Here is a 19,751-nt window from a genome sequence, read left to right on the forward strand (position 1 = left end):
ACCTCTATTTTAATTTCGATGAATGATACATTTTTATAATTAAAAATAGTTTAACTTTAAACTTTTTATTTTACTTATTTTACCCATATAAATACATAGCCCCATAAAGCTTTTTACCCTTAAGTATTTAAGATCATAAATTTTAAAAATTTCTCTTTTTCTCTTAAAGTTCATGCCGAATCAATCTACCACATCTAAAATGAAATGGAAAAATTCGTGCCGAATCAATCTACCATATCTAAATTGAAATGGAGATGGAGGATGTATTATTTACTTGAAACTTCTAGAAATTCCTCAAAGGGACAAAAGCTATCCAATTGAGCAAATATTTTAATACAGATCCAAACAGTCAAACTAATTGAACTGAAAGGCTTGTAATAACTGCCGTAAAATCAGAAACTTTCATATTCTCATTCATAATTTTCTGTTTAACATAAGCATGTTGTCGAACTTTTCGTACAACTTCTAGTCGTTTTAAACTTTTCACTAATAAATAAAGTGATATATCAAAATAGACAACATATTATACGCGGTCTCTAGCAAACTCTCTGCTACGAAATGCAGTTCTTTTCCCTCAAATGCCCTACGCATTTCGAGCTTACTTTGGACGTTGGTACTACATTTCTTTCTTCCATTCTAATTTGTTAGTCATTCAATAAATTTGAATCAGTCTACTTCTTGTGCAGCGACGCGTGGTCTAGCCGCCAAAGCATAATCCACTACTACTGAATAGTCTGTCCTTCCTATTTGGAAAAAAATCCAGCAAAAATAAAACAAATAAAATAGAATACTCAGCACATGTGCCTATACTCCTTTCTTACTGTTTTCCTTTCTATTCCTTTTGTGCAAAACCAACGGTAATGTTCCCGTAATGAAACAGAATATTGTCCCTTAACTTCGCTGAAAATTCATAGATGCACTTCATTAATACATTTCAAACCCAGCTGTTGTGGCAACAAACCGCATATACCAATAACCAAAAATCATACTTCTGAGTATAGTCCAGAAATACACTGCTGTTTCCACCAATAAACAAAAATGATTTCTGCACCACTAGCCGATGCCTGTATACATAATAAACCTACTCTCCATGGCTGAATTATGTCAATGCAACAATCCATCAACTACTCTTAACCAACTACAATATCGAAAGAAACCATGAATGTCCAATAAACACACTGTACTCCTAGATTAGGATCTAACTACTCTACACCCAGCCAATCCTTTTCTTGGAACCATTGTCATGAGTCCTAGATACCACTTCCACTACTACTCTGAGAAAATTTTCGCAACATGATAGAAATTCTTTTAAAATAGGATGTGCTGGCCACTACAGTTCGTGATAACACACTCCAAGCACCCACACCACCTCCAGGGGCATAAAACGGAATGAAGTATCTATATATGGTGGACATTTTGTATCTCATGAGTCCACCATTTCATCCTGTATCTCATTAGGTGCAATTAGACCAGGAATAGAAAGCATCCGCTGTCGTTCCCTTTCTCTCTGAGCAGCTGCTTCCTCAGCAAAAAGGTCCTTATTGTCCTGCAATTGAAGCATCCAAGTGAGGATATCAAAAATCCAGCTAAGGAAAAGATAGATCTTTATTTTGAACAGGATTAAGTGGTTCAAAGAACAGCTAAAGACAGAAAAAAATGACAAGCTAGTTAATAACATTACTAGGGAAAGAAAAACATTAGTTTGGATGTAAATGGGGCAGGGAGGGATAGGCAAGCCTTAACCCCCTAAAATTCCAACCCACCATGCCCTGTCCCGTTTAGCATTTTTCCATAATTTTGCCTCCTGCCCTGGCATGCCCCATTTATGTTCTTTCGTTTTTTCACTTCATAATATTCTATTTATTTTGTAACTTTTTCTATTTTACTTTTTTAGAATGGAAATGGCTCTTTTAATACTGAGAATGGGGATTGTGTTACAGAAAGTGATTTCTAGTAATCTAGAACAACATTTGAGATTTTTCTTTCCAGTTTTGGCTAGATAGAATCCAAACCTCTTGGGTTTCATCTTTGGTATCCTCCAAATGATGTTAATAGGTCATGTACAACAAGAAAGAGAAAGTAGTTGTGAAGAAGCAGAAGCTTTTTCAACAACAATCATGCCATAATATGACAAGAACCTCCCAGAACTAAATGAAGAACAGATTACTGATATTGTGAAACTTGGTTCGCTGGATAGTTCAGAGAAAACTCATATGGCCTCCTGTCTGTATAGATGTTTAAGAGCCTGTTTGGCCAAGTTCTAGGAAGCCAAAAGCACTTTTTGGGAATTTAAGGCGTTTGGCCAATACAAGGAAGTGCTTTTCGAGCACCAGCAGAAACAGTTTTTCGGCTTTTGGAAAGAAACTATAAATTCTAGCTTCTTCCGAGAAGCAGAAGCAGAAAAAAAATTCAAGACAGAAATATCCTTACTGAAAATTTATATTTCCTAAATTATCCCTCATTAATTTAACTTTTTTCTTTTCCTTGTTTGTTTCTACCATCCATTTCTTCAATTTTCTTATTTTCTATCGTTATTTTGTTCTTCTCCTATTTTTCTTTGGAATAGTCTCTCTACTATAAATATATCTTTCTTTTATATAGAATTTATGGAGTGGGTTTTTAGTTTATACTGAACAATGTATACTGATATGTCTGAATCATGTAAACAATAAGTAATGCCATATATGCAATATTACTTCTTTGGATAACTATATTTTATATTGATTAAAATCTTTAATATATATTTTTACTTTATATTTTATAAATTCAATTCTCTTTTACAAATAATATCAATTGTAAATTGAATACTTACCGTCCTTTTTCCGTAATTTGATACTCAAATACTTTTTGGAAAGATTAGCCAAATAAAATTTGCTTATCAAATATTGCAAAAAGCACTTCTAAATGACTGAATGGGCTCTACTAACTTAGGCAGCTAGCAATGAGAAGGTCCCCAAGCTGCAAACTGTGAAAGCAAGAGACTTTGTACATTGCTTGCTAATTTGAGTCAGTTTAAGTTGAGTATTTCACAACCTGCCACCCACCTTGCCCTTTTATAAATTTCCAGGAAAATAATTTTGACCCACTAGCCCATGCCCATCTAAGGTTTCTCCCCACCCCATTGCCATTCTCGAACGTTATACTTATAAGACCAAGATGGAAGAACCAAAAACCCTAATAGACTAAGCCCAGACTCATGAGAAAGCAATCCACCTATATCAAACTTCAGAAGGAAAGGGGATAAAACTACTGGCCTTTGACTGTGTAACTTTTTGATATCCAGTAAAAAGAGATTCCGAAATCACGTTTTTTCAAAAGAAGTTTTTGCGAAAAAATGTTTTTACGGTATCTTTTAGAGAAAAGTTGTTCCATTCAAGAAATGCTCAGAGAACTTCAAAAATAACTATAAATGTCCATGCATGTTTCTTTTCCAGAAGTTTTTTTTCCCAATATTTTTTCATAGAACTTTTCCATAAGTCATCCAAACGGCTCTAAAACTAATGGCGTTTGTGCAACTATTTGATATCCAGCAAAACAATTGCTTCTGAAACCACATTTTTGTTTAAAAGTTGTTCACTCAAGAAATGCTCAGAGATCTTCAAAATAACAACTATCCAAGCACGTTTTTTATCACAAAACATTTTCCACAAGTCATCCAAACAGCTCTACTTGAGATATGAACAAGCAGGTTATCTGGAACTCACAATACGACCTAAACAGAGTTCAATTCAGAAACCTTTATGCCAAACAATTATTTAAAGGTACATGAATTAGTGGACATAGGGTAGACAATTAGCATGTAAGCTGATGTGAAATTCACAAGCATGACCATGAGTGCTAACCCATAACAAAAAGACATTCTAAAGCCCTAAACATTTTAATTCATTAAATTCGTGATAATTTCTAAGTAACTCCATCCTGTTTAAGTGGTCTCAGTATGACCTGGCGTAGACATTAGAGATAACTTCGAAAATGTGAACCGTGTTTTATTTTTTGGGGGAACATGTGACTCATGCGTTGATTTTTACACCTTTGAAGAATTTGAGAAAAATGGGTAATAAATAGATTGAAAGTAAGGTCCTACATTTTATGAGTTTTCTTTTCAAGGAAACTGGGTAGCATTATGCCAAAATTAAAGCATGACAATCTGTTTGGATCTTCCGGAGCACGTATATAAGGGACAGGGTACAGAAATAGAAGACCTCCACTTAAAACCCCTTCCCCACAAAAGACATACCAATAAAGCTCGGAAACAAATGGTCTACTAGTAACACTAACCTGAGAGGAGAACTCTTTTGATTGAACAAGGAAGTCCCTTATGTGATTCTTGAATGTGGGAAGGTCATTTGTTGACTCAAATAGCCCACTGACAAATTGAGTCACCTGAAAGAGCAAAGCATTATTAACATCTAAAGAAAAACTATATACAAATTGACGTGAAAAACACTATGTAAAACTTATGGTCATACTTCAGCTGATGTCATGTTGGGGAAGGATGTACTAAGAAGTTTAATGGTGTATTCACGAACAAACATAGCATTATTTGGATATGGATAAGGTACTGTTGATGCATCCCATAGTGGTTCAGTCAACATGCTAGACTCCACCTGAAATCACATCACTATGTTACAAAAAATGCAAGTATAGATAGGAAACCAATCTGTTAGCTAGACACATACCAGGCAAAACAAATGTTGTAGCACCAATACATGCAATTTAAACCCAGGCTTATGAAACGTATCTGTTAGTACAGCAAAAATTTCTTGCTCGATGGTCAAAAAGTAAGTCCTATAAAACTGGTTAGCAAATTCAGAAACCTGCCATGAAAGAAGAAACTATTAAACCCCACCGCAGAGATTTAACGATCAATAGGAAGGCCAACAATAAAGGTGCACCTGAAAATTTTTTAGCATTTCCAGCAAGAGATTAAGCCCAGTCTCAGCAATGTTCCTCTCTGTGTGCCGAAACGCCCATATTATAGAATCCATAACAAGTTTTAGTTGCTGAAAAATAATCAGGACATTATGAAAATCCAGCATAAGCTTATGCAGACACTAAAATAAATATGATACCGTATAAATAAATCTCTGAAGGATTCTAAGCTTCATAAATTAGAATTGGTGGTCGATACATATACCAAGAGCAGGCAAAAAACATACCTCGCTCGACAGCCGTATCAAAGCAGGAAAACAATGTGTAGCAATTGCACGAAGTAACGAAAAGAACTTCAGCCGATGCTCTGGATAATCTTCGAAGTTTTTCGTAATCATCTGGTATACATAGAATGAATTCATCAAACAGATCATGTGTCATCTCAATGCTGAGCTTCCCAAATGTTTATTATAGTAACCAAATTATCGCTAAAGCATATAACAGGTCAGCAGCTGAGTCACCCTGATAAGGCATATGATAATGACCTTACTACCCCTTAAAATTGTTTGGCAGACAACAAAAGGTTACCTCTAATAAAACCACGATGATAAAAGCAGTTAAAGTCACCAAGAAACAGGATGCAAAAGTAGCAGAACAAAGAAACTTGATATCAAAAGAATGAAGATGGTGAATAGTATCATCTAAATTAAGGACTTAAATGAATACATCTATAACATTTGTGAGAAGATGCAGCATTGTTAAATTAGGAAAACCCATCATCAAAAAAGTACTTTATAAGTATATATTTTAATTACATAACGTTGGGGAATATTTAGTACAGAAGAGACTACATATAATATTATAAAACTTATCAACTCAGAATAAAATTTGGGGGGGGGGGGGGGGGGCTAACCTCCAGAGTACACTGGAAAACAGCTTCAAAAATGCGAGGGACATCCTCAATCATAGCACCCTTGTACCTAACAAAAAAATGTTAGATACAGAAGCAAATGCACCATAAGAATATGGACAGTATTGTGCGCAAAAGAAATTCATGGAATCTTGAGTGCATTGTGTGTTACAAAGACAGTCAGTTAATGTATGGAGCAGACAATCACAACTTATGAATTGTCAGTCCTGCTGAGTGCCAGTTGGGAGTTGGAGGCAGTTAGCTTACTTGTTTATAATTGTTGCAAAAAGCGAGAGAACTTCAGACTCCCTAGCATCAGGCACATTCCTTGCATAGTCTCCTAAAACTGGATCCATCATTGGTGGCACAAATTGCTTCCCGATATGTGGTTGATCTTCGGCCTTGTCCAAAAATGTTTCAATAAGCTTTAATGTTTCCCTTTTTACCGAGCTGCCACATATGACACGTGTAAGTAGATGCATCTTAAAGCTGGCCAAAAAAGTGGGAAATCTAAACTGGAACCTACCGCAAGAGCTTCACAATGGATGTCCTTGAGGCAAAAGGCCCTCCTTGACCTATGCTTGTAGATATAAGCTCACTGTACATTCTGCAAAAAAGGTTCGCAATTAAAAATCAGAAAGCACAATAACTGTTAAAAAGTGGGAATACAATGGCACTGATGTCAACCTAAGCACCAAATGCATGCAATCAGATTCAATAATAAAGATGCCATCTAAATATTTAAAAAACATAAAATCAAATAAATATGATATTCATACCTATAAACATTGAGCATGTCCAAAAAGATGAGAGTAATTTGAGGTAAGAAATAAGTCCCAAGTGAGCTAGCAGCACTTGTATTAGTCTGCAATGCCAAAAAAAAAAACATAAACCCCATGTTAGGAATAAGAGAATATAACGCAAAAGGCATTGCTAGGATAACATTTAAACCGAATAGGATATGAATACTGATATCAAAGCTCCCTGACCAGCACACAGAGGTAGCCACATGATTTCAAAATAACACAGCATCCGGATTGGACATTATTGGTTGACGTTCAGAATACTCCTCAAACTAGTTTCTCAACTTCAAAATTCTCTATTTCAAGTTGAAGTTGGAATACTGGACAAAATTGTAAAATGAGCATTGATTTGCAAATAATATTTCATTATTTTCAAATAATATGTATGTCCAAGTGCCTACTAAGTTTGTCATAGAAAAAATAAAAAAGGAACATATAGTACTAATGAGAGGCCTGCATTAAGAACCCCAAGTATACTAGCTAGCTTGTGTTAGCAAGTCCTGGTTAATATCCTGTCATAATGACATGACAAACTGTGTACCACATTTTGTGACTACAGTATTCAAGGTAGAAAATTTAGCATGCGGTAAAACTAAAACTGGGATGATTTTCTAAGGTCTGACGAATGTGCAAACAGATCATGCATAAGGAGAAAAGGATCATACATCATACCACACGCTTTCTTTAAGTCTAAAACTCTAAATCACCGAAGTATTTTCTATTTTGGAGAAAAGTAAATCACCAAAGTTAAACTTGAAAGACTTGGTAGCACTAGTAAGATTACATAAAAAATGACTATTAAAGAGCATGGAACACTTCTTATGGACTCGCTGAAAATGATCTGATCCAGTGCATGGCCTATTGGAAGTAGAAAGCACTCGGTTGGGATACTTGTCCCTGCCCCGACTTCTTCCTTACTCTGGCTCGCAAGACTTTGTGATGAGAACAGAAAGAAGGCAAAAGGAAAAAAATCACAAGTGCATGCCAACTGATACATTTACAGAAGAGCTTAGAATTTATCATCTATAGAAGGTAACCTGCAATATATTTAGCACAGCTCGGATAACATCTTGATCTTTAAGATAGTCCACACTTTGTCGTGCCTGTCCTATAATTTCAGTCCATCTCTGTAAAAAATAAATGTTAGTAAGCCACAATAATATGCAGTGTATACTCCACATATTGTTATGTGGCGCATTTAACGGACGCAAAGCCAGATATTAATACATAAAAATATATAAATAAACAAATAAAGAAATAGATAGCACCACCCAAATACATCTTATCTAGACCATACGTAAATACCTGATTTGGAAGCTCCATCAACCTCTGCAGATACTCGTCTCTTTTTTGGGGATCAGGCTCTGCTTGAATCATTTGACCAACCTAACAAAACGATATAGAACCCCACATTTCAGTAATAAAGATAAAGTACTACTCCCTCTTTTCAATGTTATATCATTCTTTCCTTGTTAGTATGTTTCAGAAAAGTTTACACCTTCCTATATTTGGAAACTCTTTAATTTTAAACTCCCTATCTTACAGATAATGAATTCAAGTATGTAACGAAAGTATCTTAATTTATGAACTCTGTACCCAATCAAACACCGATGTATAGAATAAGACATAGTGAATACAATACATCTAAGGAAACAAGTAAAACTAATGAAGTTTATTCTTTCGAACAAAAAAACTCTTACAGATTCGTAGAAGGCATGAATCTGATGAGGTTCTAAATCTGCAATAGTTGTCGGGAGAGTGGTTAGGAGTTCCGAGACAAATGGCTCATTTTCTCCAACCTGAGAACAAGGATAGTGGTCAGTACAATTTTTGCAACTCTTGTATCGTCATAAAAACTGATGCTATTAACAAACATGCTGTTACCTGGACTACAACAAACTTGCGCTTGCACTTCTGAACGATTTTCAAAAATGTATCACAGGCCATATCCTAGAGAAAAGAGACAAAAGGTCATTAGGAACAGAAATGAAGCCATGACAATGAACCATAGCATATAAGCACAAGAAAATAGTTTATTGCAGTGCAGTTTTCTAGGCCATAAGGTGAAATAAGTACCATGCACTCTAACCCCTCCCCTCCCCACCCACACTACCAGAAAAGAGGGCGAGGGGTGGGGGGCGGACTCAAGTCACATGTAAGTCATTTGATCATTTATTTAGAGGCCAATACTAATAACGAAAAGACATCTGATTCCTGATACCATATGACATTATTCCATTGGACATCCCAACAATCACCAAGTCATAAGCGCCAGCACAACAATTGGTGATTTGTGAACCAACCAATCACTAATTTGAGTGCAAAAAAACATTCTACAACAAGGATAAACAGCAAAACAGTAACTGATAGTGAAATCATTAATCAGTAGTCAAACCTGCACTCCAGGATGCGTTTCATGCATAAACTCGAACAATTTGTTCACAACAGTCTTCAAGAACTTCCAATGAGCTCTCAAAAATCTAGGATATTGCCCAACCACATACCTAGCATTTAATCAACACAAGTCATGACTGCATTTCTTGATTGAAAGAACTCAGCGTACCCATAGGCAATACAACCATTTAACAAATTTAGTATAAGCAACATTCTGGAAGATCAGATTTGTAAATACAAAGCATGAGAATTGAAAATTCTGGCAAGAGACTAGAACTGGCAGACAACAATGAGATTGCATCCATACATTATATTACTTGCAATTACAGCTTTGTTGTCTTTCCCTTTGGTGATTTCACATAGGTTTAGCAAATCGCGTATCACCATGACAAGAAATCTGTTCTCCTGCCAAAGTGAACACAAGGAAAATGTGAAAATTCAAGATCTTAGCATGTAAATGATACAAAAGAGCTAAGTCATATTGCTTGGTTCAATGCAAGAAAATAGTGATGCACACAGAAGAACACAAAGCAAAACTTCAGAAAAAATGACAGTATGCAACAACATTTAGGACATATCTTGCATGAGGGCCAAGCAAGAAAGTTGCACAGCCAAAATACAGTTTGAGCCTCAGTGAAAATCATGTAATTTGGTTAATAATTACATAAAACAAACTAGTATAAGCATACCTGCTCTTCCAGCATCGACCCAGATATGGACCCAATTGCCCAACATAATGTATTTAGATTGTTCCACGACCAATCCTCACCATTGAGTTGTTTGCTAAGTTTCTTCAGCATCTGGAGTGATACAAGAATATGGAAACATTACGAATCTCGAACATAGCGACTGCGCACCATGAAACAATCTTTTCAGAAACACCGTGTCAAAGTAAAGAAATGGTAATTAACAACATCCAATGAAAAGTAAAGGTTCATCAAAGCCAGAAGCAACTAGCAACAGTCACTTGAAAATATGTTGAAGATAAACAAATGAACAGCTCAACCATAACTAAGTAGCTGAAGTATAAAACAAATTGCAAATTAACCCGAAGACAATTGAAATTGTTAGAACCTCCTTTCCAGGAGTTAGTAAAGAAGGATAGGATCATTATCTCAACTAGAACTACAACAGATCAGGACTTAATGCATCTCCAGCAATTACCATACGCTCACAATAATTGAGAAAAGTAATAATAACACATCCAAACCAGCTATTTCCAAAGTAGACTTCTTGGGTGCCGATTAACCAACCAAAAAATACAATGTGAAAATAATGTTGCCCATACGAATTACGAAAAATTTAGCATGCTGCTTCGACTATATTTATTTAGGTCATATCAAAGTTGATGGCTTCAAAAGAAGTGCACCTGCTTTTCAGTATCGTCATGATCAAGATGTGACAAGTAGATCAAAGTTTCCCTCATGATCTGCAACATCAGACATCATTAAACACATAAATAGGGGGGAAAAGACACAACATTGCAAAACAAGAATCATGCCTTTTGCCAAATATAACATGCATCTTACTCCAGTCAAACAAGAGGAGCCTAAGAATGTCAATCAAATTCAACAGGTTATTCTGTAATAAGATAGATACCTTGTATTGCACAAGGACGTCATTGTCCTTCATTGTTTCACGGACAATGTTCCCATTTTCATCTTCAACAATGAGAACTTCTTCAGGTTTTGCCATGCGAGATATCATAAGTAACCTCAATTTGGACATTGGACCAGCATAAAGTTGTCTCCTCTGCATAAGTTGCGCTCCAAGACCATCATTCATACCGGAAAGCAATGGTATCTGCTTAATTAACACAAAAACTTGCATATGAGCAGTTTGTTTTTGAAGAATTTTAGTCAACAAGGATATAGGTAATTTCTCATACTTGAAGCCCCATCATATTTGCAGTCATTGCAGGATTGTCTAGATTATGATGTGCTTCAAACAACTCAAGAACTAAGGAATTCCAGTAATCCAAGCAAACCTGTGAAACCACACATTAGGAATCAGACACTTCCAAGAAAGTGTATCCATCATGAATAAACAGTGAAACAATACCTTAAAAACCTCTGTGTCATCCACGTACGAGATGTTAATAAGATACTCAAGTCCCAACAGGAGGGCATTTATATTCTCTTGTGATGTTTCTAGCACACGTATATGAGACTGCATACAAAGTAGCTTCTCAGACACAATGCTGACTACTACGGTCCAAAGTCATATTGTCAATAAGCAACTACAGAGTGAAAGCTATCATGTAGTAAACACAGTAAAGAAGCTTGCCTTAAAAAATGACGTAAAAAACAATGCTAGATTTTGAATGAATGCCTGGATAAAGGAAAGGAGAAGCATTAGTTACATGTTGATACAACAATAGACTAACCATTCACTGTCTCAAACAAACCTGCTCTTCATTGCTTCCATTTGCATAGGCCTCGGGAATGTTTGTGTTGGGAGGAAGAATAGTCTAGATGTCAAGAAAACTCATCAGATAACGAGCACAAAAGCACAAAGATAGTTAGCTAATACAATAAGGTATAACTAAATAAGTTCTATCAACAACATTAACACCTAGGATGGCAGATGAATTAAGTTCAGCTGCAAGTTTGGACATTTTGCTTCAAGCAACTGAGTTTACAGGGACATTCCGACTCAGATATCAAAGCAACCAAACTGTGTAATCAGCAAGTTGAACGTGATGTGTTGCTTGATCTAAATCAAAAGGCAAACTCAAACTTATCATAGCATCTGCTGAAGGACACAATTGAAGACTAGCATAAGCAATTTAAAGGAGGCCTCAGTTCTGATAACAAGAGAACAATAACCTAGACTAATGAGTTTTAACACCTTTGCTTTCAGCCAGTCTAGACTTAGAGAAAATTTAAAAGATTCCCTTTGCACCTACTGGACTACATAACTCTTATTGATAAAGTAATAATTTCACAGATGTGAGGAAGCACCGATATACATGTGGTATACAAAATAGTAACGGACCTACAGGCAAATATAGTTCGCCTCGGACCACACCAGATCATCCAAATTATTCAACTTCCAAACATAATGCATCAAAACTGTCCACTATTCCTATAATAAAATTTTGTTTGCAGTATGTCAGTGATTGAATGTTCTCCACAAAGGTTTTCATGAGACTTTCACCTTTAAAATTTTCAAATTTATTAGAAGAAAACCATGCATTCGGTACAAGGTCAACCACAACCTTCAAAGCTCACAAGAAACTTTAAGCATAGATATATATTTGGCTAACTGCTAAAAGAAACGGATATCAATACCATAGGAGTGCTGTTTTTACACAAACAAATGGAGCGAAAGACACTTGCTCTCATCAATTCATACTACAATTCAAAATTCGATACCTAGAGAAGGTTCAGTAATTCTTCTAATAACTTCTATCCATGTGTAGACCAAGCAACCAATTCTAGGAGAACATTTCTTAAGGCTCAATTGAGAAACAAAGAGAAGGGTAGCCTCACTTCAGAGTAAAACCAAATGGCCGTACCACACTCAAAGATACAACTCCACTGACAGCAGTTATAAAGAAGCAGAAAAAGTATTCCCTCAGTTCACTTTTACTTGTCCACAATGGACTTTGCACTCCCCTTGAAATAATAAATGAAGTACATATTTTACATTAATACCCATAATAATGATAGCATTTCAAAAAGTCTTGGAAAATAATTTGGGTAATGAGTAATTAATGATAAGAGTAAAACAGGAAACTCTTGTCTTTCTCTCGATTTGCTAAAATGGACATGTAAAAGTGAAAATATATTTTTAGCATAGTGGACAAGTAAAAGCAAATGGAGGGTGTAGATACAGCAATACAAAGATATAATTAAGAATCATAGACTTCCTTCATCTTGGTACATCTTGAACTAATTAAAAAAGCATAAAGCAACATCAAGGATTAATTAAACTCCACCTGCAACTGCACCATGAATATGGTGTACTTCTTGACATACTGGTCGTTATAAAACTCCCCAAAATTAAGGGCAGCAACCTGTCATATTAAAACAGCAACCAAGAGTATACTGAATCAATTTGGATTGATTTAATTGTTAGAAGAAACTCTACTAGAGATCTTGTCATAATATACCTCTGTTAGACACTGAAGTGTGAGGTTGCGATAAGCTGGCATGGGAAAAAGTTTAAGCAGGGTTTCCAGCTGTAATATGAAGAGACAAAGGTCAGACAGCACCTCTCAAACAGAGTCTGTATTGAAACAATAAATTGTAGACATGCTTCAATCAAAAAGATAAATAATAAGCAGCGGAGGAATACAAACCAGTGTTGATTCAAAAATATAGCCAAGTGGAATCCATGAAAGGAAAGCATGGAGTGTAGCAAGAGTGGCCCTGATGAGCTCGGTTCTTTGGGATGCTGATAGCACATACAAGCATAGCTCATGGATGAGTTGAAACTCGCTGTAAACAAAGAAAACCAACACTTTAGAAAAGATGTGTCTAATAGAATTAGTTATAAATTAAACAACAACAAAAAACCCAGTTTGATCCCAACAGGTGGGGTCTTGGGGTCTGGGGAGGGTAGTCCATACGCAGACCTTACTCCTACCTAGAATTCGTTATAAATTAACATGTAAATAATGCTTATATAAAAGACCTTCGGCTTCAAAATGATAAAAGGAGCTCCGCAATTCATACAGTGTATAGGATCTTTTAATTCTCAAAACCGACTGATATTACCCAAGCATAGAAGAAATAAACAGATTTTTATAGCACTGAATGTTTGAAAAACAAATAAGAGAAAAAAAATAAAAATTAGCAGGGAAGAACAAGTGTTAAGTTTATAAAATAAGTGATTACTACAATCGAAAAGAAGAAAATAGTATTTAATCACAAAAAGATACAATGTATGCATTAAGGAGTGACAAAGATAAATTTATGCATATAATCTTCTTCTTTCGTGAAGGGAAAAATATAGAATGGCGAAACATTTTCACCTGTGCCCACAAAGTCTCACACCAAAACAGTTATAACTCTATCATATTTTCTATAGCAGCCAAACAAACTGTTTCGGATTTCTCTACCATTTGCATAATTCTATTTTAATTCCTTCTTTTTTATACCGCAACTCTATGTTTTGCGGACTCTCTAAAAATGTTGCCACACCCGTGCCGGATCCTCCAAAAATGCACTACTTTTGGAGGATCCGACGTGCACCCGGCACCATTTTTGCAGAGTCCAAGCAACATAGCCGCAGCTTCAAAACTTTAGCCAATGCCCGACTTGATGGCAAATGAATTCTAGACACAATTCAACATCAGTATGTCAAAAGCTAGTCTTTCAGAGTCCCATAAATCAAACAATCTTTTGTCGAAAATAGCAAACATGAAAAAATGTATCAGGAAACAACTCATACAAATCAGGAGTTGTACCTGTTTAAAGATTGTTTGAGCTCCTTAATCTTTTGTTGAGTCATTTCACCCCTCGAGAAATCAAAAACTTCCTCGCTTAGAAGCTGAAGAATAGCGTTTCAAGTTATCAAGGTGTACTTTCTAATGTTTTCACTGGAAGATGGAAATGCAACGTAGAGAAACCTTTAATATGGCCATGCAGTTTTCACATATAGTTTCGCTTGTCTTTGCAGCTGCAACTAAGTCAGGAATGAAGCTTCTCCATCTAGCAGGCCACTCGTGCTTCAAAATCTGAAAATACAAATTCCCAAGAAAAAGATAATTTCTGTAAGACATTTCAACTTCATGTGTATCTTGAGTCACAATCAGTCCCATCACTTGCAATAACCAAGAGAGAGAGAGTGTGTGTGTGTGTGTGAGAGAGAGAGAGAGAGCTTTGTGTATTAAGAGTACCTGAACCAATGTTATGTTTAGCTTGCTAATATACAGCTTTTCCCGCCGAAGAGATGCTTCATCACTGGAAAGCTGAGATCCATATATGGATATGCATAAATGTAACGGATAATAAAATCCATTGGAATGAAATATTCAATTCAAGATCCTCAATAACTTAAAGAGAAAAATGACAAGAATTATGTAGTTATACCTTCACAATAACTTCAGATATATAGTTTTTCATTCCATCTCGTTGTTCGACTGGCAATGCATTCCATCTATACTTTATAACACCTTCTAGAACCTGCAGGGTGAAGCCAGTCAAGTATTATACTCAGTTTCCTGCCATATATATCAAAAAACGCAAACAAACAAAGAACGAAGTGAACCAAAACAACATTTTTTTTATTTTGGGCAGTTACACGGTAAATGCCACCTATCAACATCTCTATCGTAACCAATCAATATTAAAACACATAACTTTAGCATCTGTTCCAATTTTTTTCCTCGAAACTAGATAACTCAATTCAAATTCCCAATTTCAAAAAAAAAAGAGTATTTGGATTGTCAGCCCTCCCTTATCTCTCCAATATCCAAGTATAATTCCTGAACTTAAGCTCTCATCTTAAATCATGAGAAATTAATACATGAATTACTTTTTTCGCCAGTACAACATCAGTCAAAGTCACACTTATAAGAGAAAACATTAATGATAGTATGACGGTTGCGTTAAACAATCCTATTCTAATTTAAACACCAAACTAAAAATTAAACAAAAAAGTCGTAGCAGTAAGTCAAACTTCACAAAAAATACTCTGTAAAACTGACCTGCAAAGCGAAAAACTTAGTATTCAGGCTTTGAGTGCTTGATAGAATGTGAACCACTTGAAGCCACATATCTGGGTTATTTTGTAAATCGCGCAAAATGTGGTCAGCTGCAGCCCGCTGCAAAGCAATAAATTTAGTACATACCTAACAAAAGAGCAAAAGCAAAAAAATCTTTCTAAAGCTAGGTATATGCGTCCAAAAAGAGAAACCATCAGTAATGATGACATAGCACACCATCAGACAAGCTATAGATGTGATCCTTTGGGGGTAAGTCATCTTCTGTTGTTTATTCTCAATAATTGTCCATCTCCAAAGTTCCCATTTATCCACATAAATTTTAATTTATAATCTACATGTTTAACGGGGAACAACAAAATCCAAGAATCCAAGAATTTCAGTAGCAGAAGCAAAATCCACACATGGGTGGAACATTGTTTTCAGAAGGAACTTAAATGACTGGGAGTTGCAAAGTGTGGCAGATTTCTGGGAGACCTTAGAAGCTTTCCAAGGTCTCACAGAAGAGGAAGATGCTTTAATTTGGACGGGTCACAAATCAGGTTCCTTTTCAGTGAAATCTGCTCATCATTTCATTAACAATACTCCTAATCCTGCGCAAGGATGGCCATGGAAACAAATTTGGAGGGTCAGGGCACCTACAAAAGTCCAATGCTTCACATGGCTAGTAGCAAGGGAAGCTGTCCTAACTCAGGATAACCTTCTTAAGAGAGGAATTCAGCTACATGCTAGGTGCAGTCTTTGTGGCAAAGATGGGGAATCAGTTTCCATCTCTTTATTCACTGTCCGGTCACTACTCAACTTTGGCACTTCTATCTCAATTTGGCTGGTATATCCTGGATAATGCCCAATAACGCTGCATCTCTTCTCAGTAGCTGGAACAATGGAGGGGTAAATATTAAACAGAAGAAATGGTGGGAAATAGTTCCTGCTTGTATCTGGTGGGTCATATGGAAGGAAAGGAATGCCAGAGTTTTTGAAGATAGACCTAGCTCTTACCAGAAAATTAAGCTTAATTGTTTTTTGTTATTTCATTTTTGGTGCAAAGAGAGCTATAGGGAGGATGTACATTCTTTACTAGATTTGCTAGAAGAAATGTAATCAAATAGAATAGGCTTTGGCAGTTCTCTGATCCTTTGGGGTCCGATTGTGGTTTACACAATCTCTTGTGAATATTTTTACCCATTTATATAATTGTTACCATTATCAAAAGAAAACGTGGAACAACAAATACTTGAGGTTTCTTTTCTTCCGAGTCTAGCAGAGAATTGAGAGGTCCTTGTACATATCTGGTTTCCAAAAATAAAGCAGATGTAAAAGTCACATCAAATACCAGATGGAATTTTCTATCAGTTACCACTATTATTATTAACCAGTCTTTGAAATATTCTTGTAATATGGCTAGCAACATGAACAAGATTTTGCGAGTTCCAGTCCTCAAAGTAAACCCTCTAGTGTATGCAACTATACCTATTATTCCCTTTCGCGCATCCTGTTTCTTAGCTAATTCCATGTAAACCATAAGTCCATCTAAAATGATGTTTTTTTAGGCGTTATCAGCTGATCAATAGAAACAGTCACAATCGTAAGACATTTCAACAACATGAAATAATTCCGAATTAGACAACTGTCTCCGTGAAGCATCGGTATTTAAGTCTTGTTGATACACCTCTTTGACTGGTCTACCACAAATCCTAGAACTTAAGAAAAAAAAACAATAATTGCTGCACCGAACAGTAACTGCTTAACATACTTGTTATAATTACGCGCAATTAACACTGCCTAACTGAATTGTTATTCACACTAAACACTCATTAATGATATTTGCCATTTTTTCCAAATCTGATACTTACTAATTCACAGGATGCAGGCACAATTATCCAATTGGTGAATCCACGGCTATGAAAAGCATTTAAATGAGCCTGAATAGAATGCAGTAGTGCATCTTTTTAAGTGTTCTAGCAGCAGCCTGGCAATATACACCAACTGGGTGATTAGCGCCATACTGAATAACTGCAGAGTTAATTGCATTTTTCCGCATCCACATATCAGGATTGAGAATCCTTCTAATGTGCCACTGTCTATCTATCTTCGAAAAATGAAATTAAAACTCATATGCAAGTGAATGACACCTAAGCTGCTTTTACCACAGTCCGCGAATTTAGGTGGGGCCTTTTCCCCTTCAGTTTTCTCTTACTTTTTCCTTTTTTTTTAACTAGTGGTGGGAATAAAGAAGGTAACAATGCACATTCCAGACCTCTGAAACTGAATCCTTAGGAATTGGAGAAACAGTAGTCAATATCTTGAATAACAACAATGAGATAACTTAAAAAATTAGAGAAAAGCTATAGGAATGGCTGGCGTAAGCAATACAAAATCTTCAAATTTAAGAAAGGAAGTGGCGCTACCTTGAAACCAATTAAAAAACAAATGACAAACTTATAGCGCCATAAAATCTGTAAAGTAACAAATTAATCTTCGTTGAGCCAATTTTCCAATTTAGAACGACGTAAAACTGTTCAACTAAACACTACCAATCAGAAAACTTTCAACAACCGAGTCTGAAAAGAATTGGCGTCCCACGCAATTGAAAACAAAAAAAAATGGCAAAATCAACCAGCAATTGTAAGGGGGAATCGAATGTAAAGCAAATAAACTGGAGAAAATTAGACAAATTGAGAGAGAAGGCAAATAGTTCTCACCTCCTCCTTAGATCCAGTGCCATAGAAAGCGGCAACAGTAGCGTCGAGCAACGAAACATCAATAGGCTGACTCAAATCTCTAAGCTTATCCGCCGCCATGGAGAGAAAAAGATGAATGAGTGATAAACCCTAGAAATCAACAGTCCAGTTCAAAAACCCTAGAAACAGAGAGTGTGGACAAAAACCCTAGCCAAAAACGTGAGCGCTCAATCTTAAGTATGTTCAAAGATTTGGATTTTGAAGCTAAGTTCTAGAAGAAAGAGGCCAAAAAGGGAAAAAACACAGCGACAGCTTCAATATGAAGCAGAAACAGTCTTCTAGAGACTAGAGTAGAGAGGAGTAATAACAAAACGTACTAAATAAAAATAAAATAAAATAGAGGTTTCGGGTAATTATATTTTAAGCGCTTTTCCCTCCTCCCTCTATTTTATAATTAGTGTTTGTGCGAGGAGCGTTGTTTACGTGTTTCTTCTTCTTTCTTTCTTTTTTTCTTTTTTTAAAGGTTAGGCGAAATTAGAAAAACAGGGAGGCAAAGTTTCGGGAGTTGCTACTGGTTTGAATGTCCCCCGCTTTGGCTTTATATGGAAGGGGGAAAAGAGGGAAAATGAGGGTATTGCCCCACTCACACTCCCAATAGTGAACACTTAACAGTGAAAGTGGAGTTTCTGTTTTGCTCTTTCTTTCTTTTTTCCTTTAGGTTATTTTTCATTCGTTTTGGTGTGTGATTCTTGAGTGTTTTTTTTTTTGGTTAAAGGGATGCATGCATAAATTAATTAAATTATTTGGATAGGTACAACATAGGAATGCTAGAACTGAGCCAGTGTATTTAGGCAACTAATATACAATCCAAAAACATGTCTAGTAAATGTAGTTCATATTGTCTGTCAAAAATGCTTTATTTGCAAACACTCAGGAGCTACGAACATGGTCAATTTTCCAAAAACTTCCTTTTTGGTTCCTTTTTTTTTTTTTGCTTAAATTCCTTTTTGGTTCCTTCTTTTGCCAAAAAAATCTATTCTGCACTCTGTATTTGTGCTTATTGTTATTGATACCAAATTGAGGTATCACTATAACTAAACGATAGAAGAAGCAACAGAAATGAAGAAAAGAGAGAAGAGAAGAGAAATAGAGGCAGAATTAGAGAAGAAGCTGAGGAAAAACAAAAAAAAAATAATCCATATCATAATCCATTATAATTTGATGTATCGCCTATTTATAGTGTTTGTAAAAAGCTAAAAGTGCTAAAAATAAAAGAGAAAGGAAATGCAAACATGCCAATTGTGTGACATAGCTCTAACTAACTTTTCCGCCAAAATCTAACTTTCAAAAACTAGGCAACTAATTTTCAAAACTAATCAACCAATATGTGTATCAATACCCCCTGGTTGAACAACACC

The 19,751-nt window shown here is 35.8% G+C and overlaps 1 protein-coding gene across 1 annotated transcript; it reads right to left on the bottom strand.

Moving 5' to 3' along the window:
• Positions 1–950: 950 nt before the first annotated feature.
• LOC107805347 (protein EXPORTIN 1A-like) lies at positions 951–18,902 on the bottom strand. The gene is made up of 32 exons (XM_016629402.2): positions 18,355–18,902; positions 15,638–15,754; positions 15,021–15,113; positions 14,828–14,899; positions 14,558–14,665; positions 14,396–14,478; positions 13,286–13,424; positions 13,097–13,165; positions 12,923–13,000; positions 11,387–11,449; positions 11,266–11,310; positions 11,041–11,148; positions 10,868–10,966; positions 10,579–10,782; positions 10,349–10,408; positions 9,669–9,779; positions 9,287–9,384; positions 8,981–9,089; positions 8,470–8,535; positions 8,286–8,384; positions 7,891–7,971; positions 7,623–7,712; positions 6,562–6,647; positions 6,309–6,389; positions 6,050–6,232; positions 5,786–5,852; positions 5,160–5,270; positions 4,896–5,003; positions 4,680–4,817; positions 4,470–4,607; positions 4,279–4,383; positions 951–1,546 (listed from the first exon to the last, which is right to left on the bottom strand). Exons 1-32 carry the CDS (start codon positions 18,451–18,453, stop codon positions 1,424–1,426), a joined length of 3,231 nt encoding a protein of 1,076 aa, XP_016484888.1. The 5' UTR covers positions 18,454–18,902; the 3' UTR covers positions 951–1,423.
• Positions 18,903–19,751: the final 849 nt, after the last annotated feature.

Source organism: Nicotiana tabacum, chromosome 6 (genome assembly GCF_000715075.1).
Source record: "Nicotiana tabacum cultivar K326 chromosome 6, ASM71507v2, whole genome shotgun sequence".
In the NCBI taxonomy this organism is placed as follows: Eukaryota; Viridiplantae; Streptophyta; class Magnoliopsida; order Solanales; family Solanaceae; genus Nicotiana; species Nicotiana tabacum.

Bases quoted from the DNA above. Each gene is read 5' to 3' on its own strand.
- LOC107805347 (XM_016629402.2), bottom strand. From the start codon at position 18,453: ATGGCGGCGGATAAGCTTAGAGATTTGAGTCAGCCTATTGATGTTTCG. The intron at 9,780-10,348 runs GTGCACTTCTTT...GTATCACTCCAG, and splicing joins ATGACGATACTGAAAAGCAG to ATGCTGAAGAAACTTAGCAA. The intron at 1,547-4,278 runs GTTAGTGTTACT...CTTCAATTGCAG, and splicing joins CAAAAGAGTTCTCCTCTCAG to GACAATAAGGACCTTTTTGC.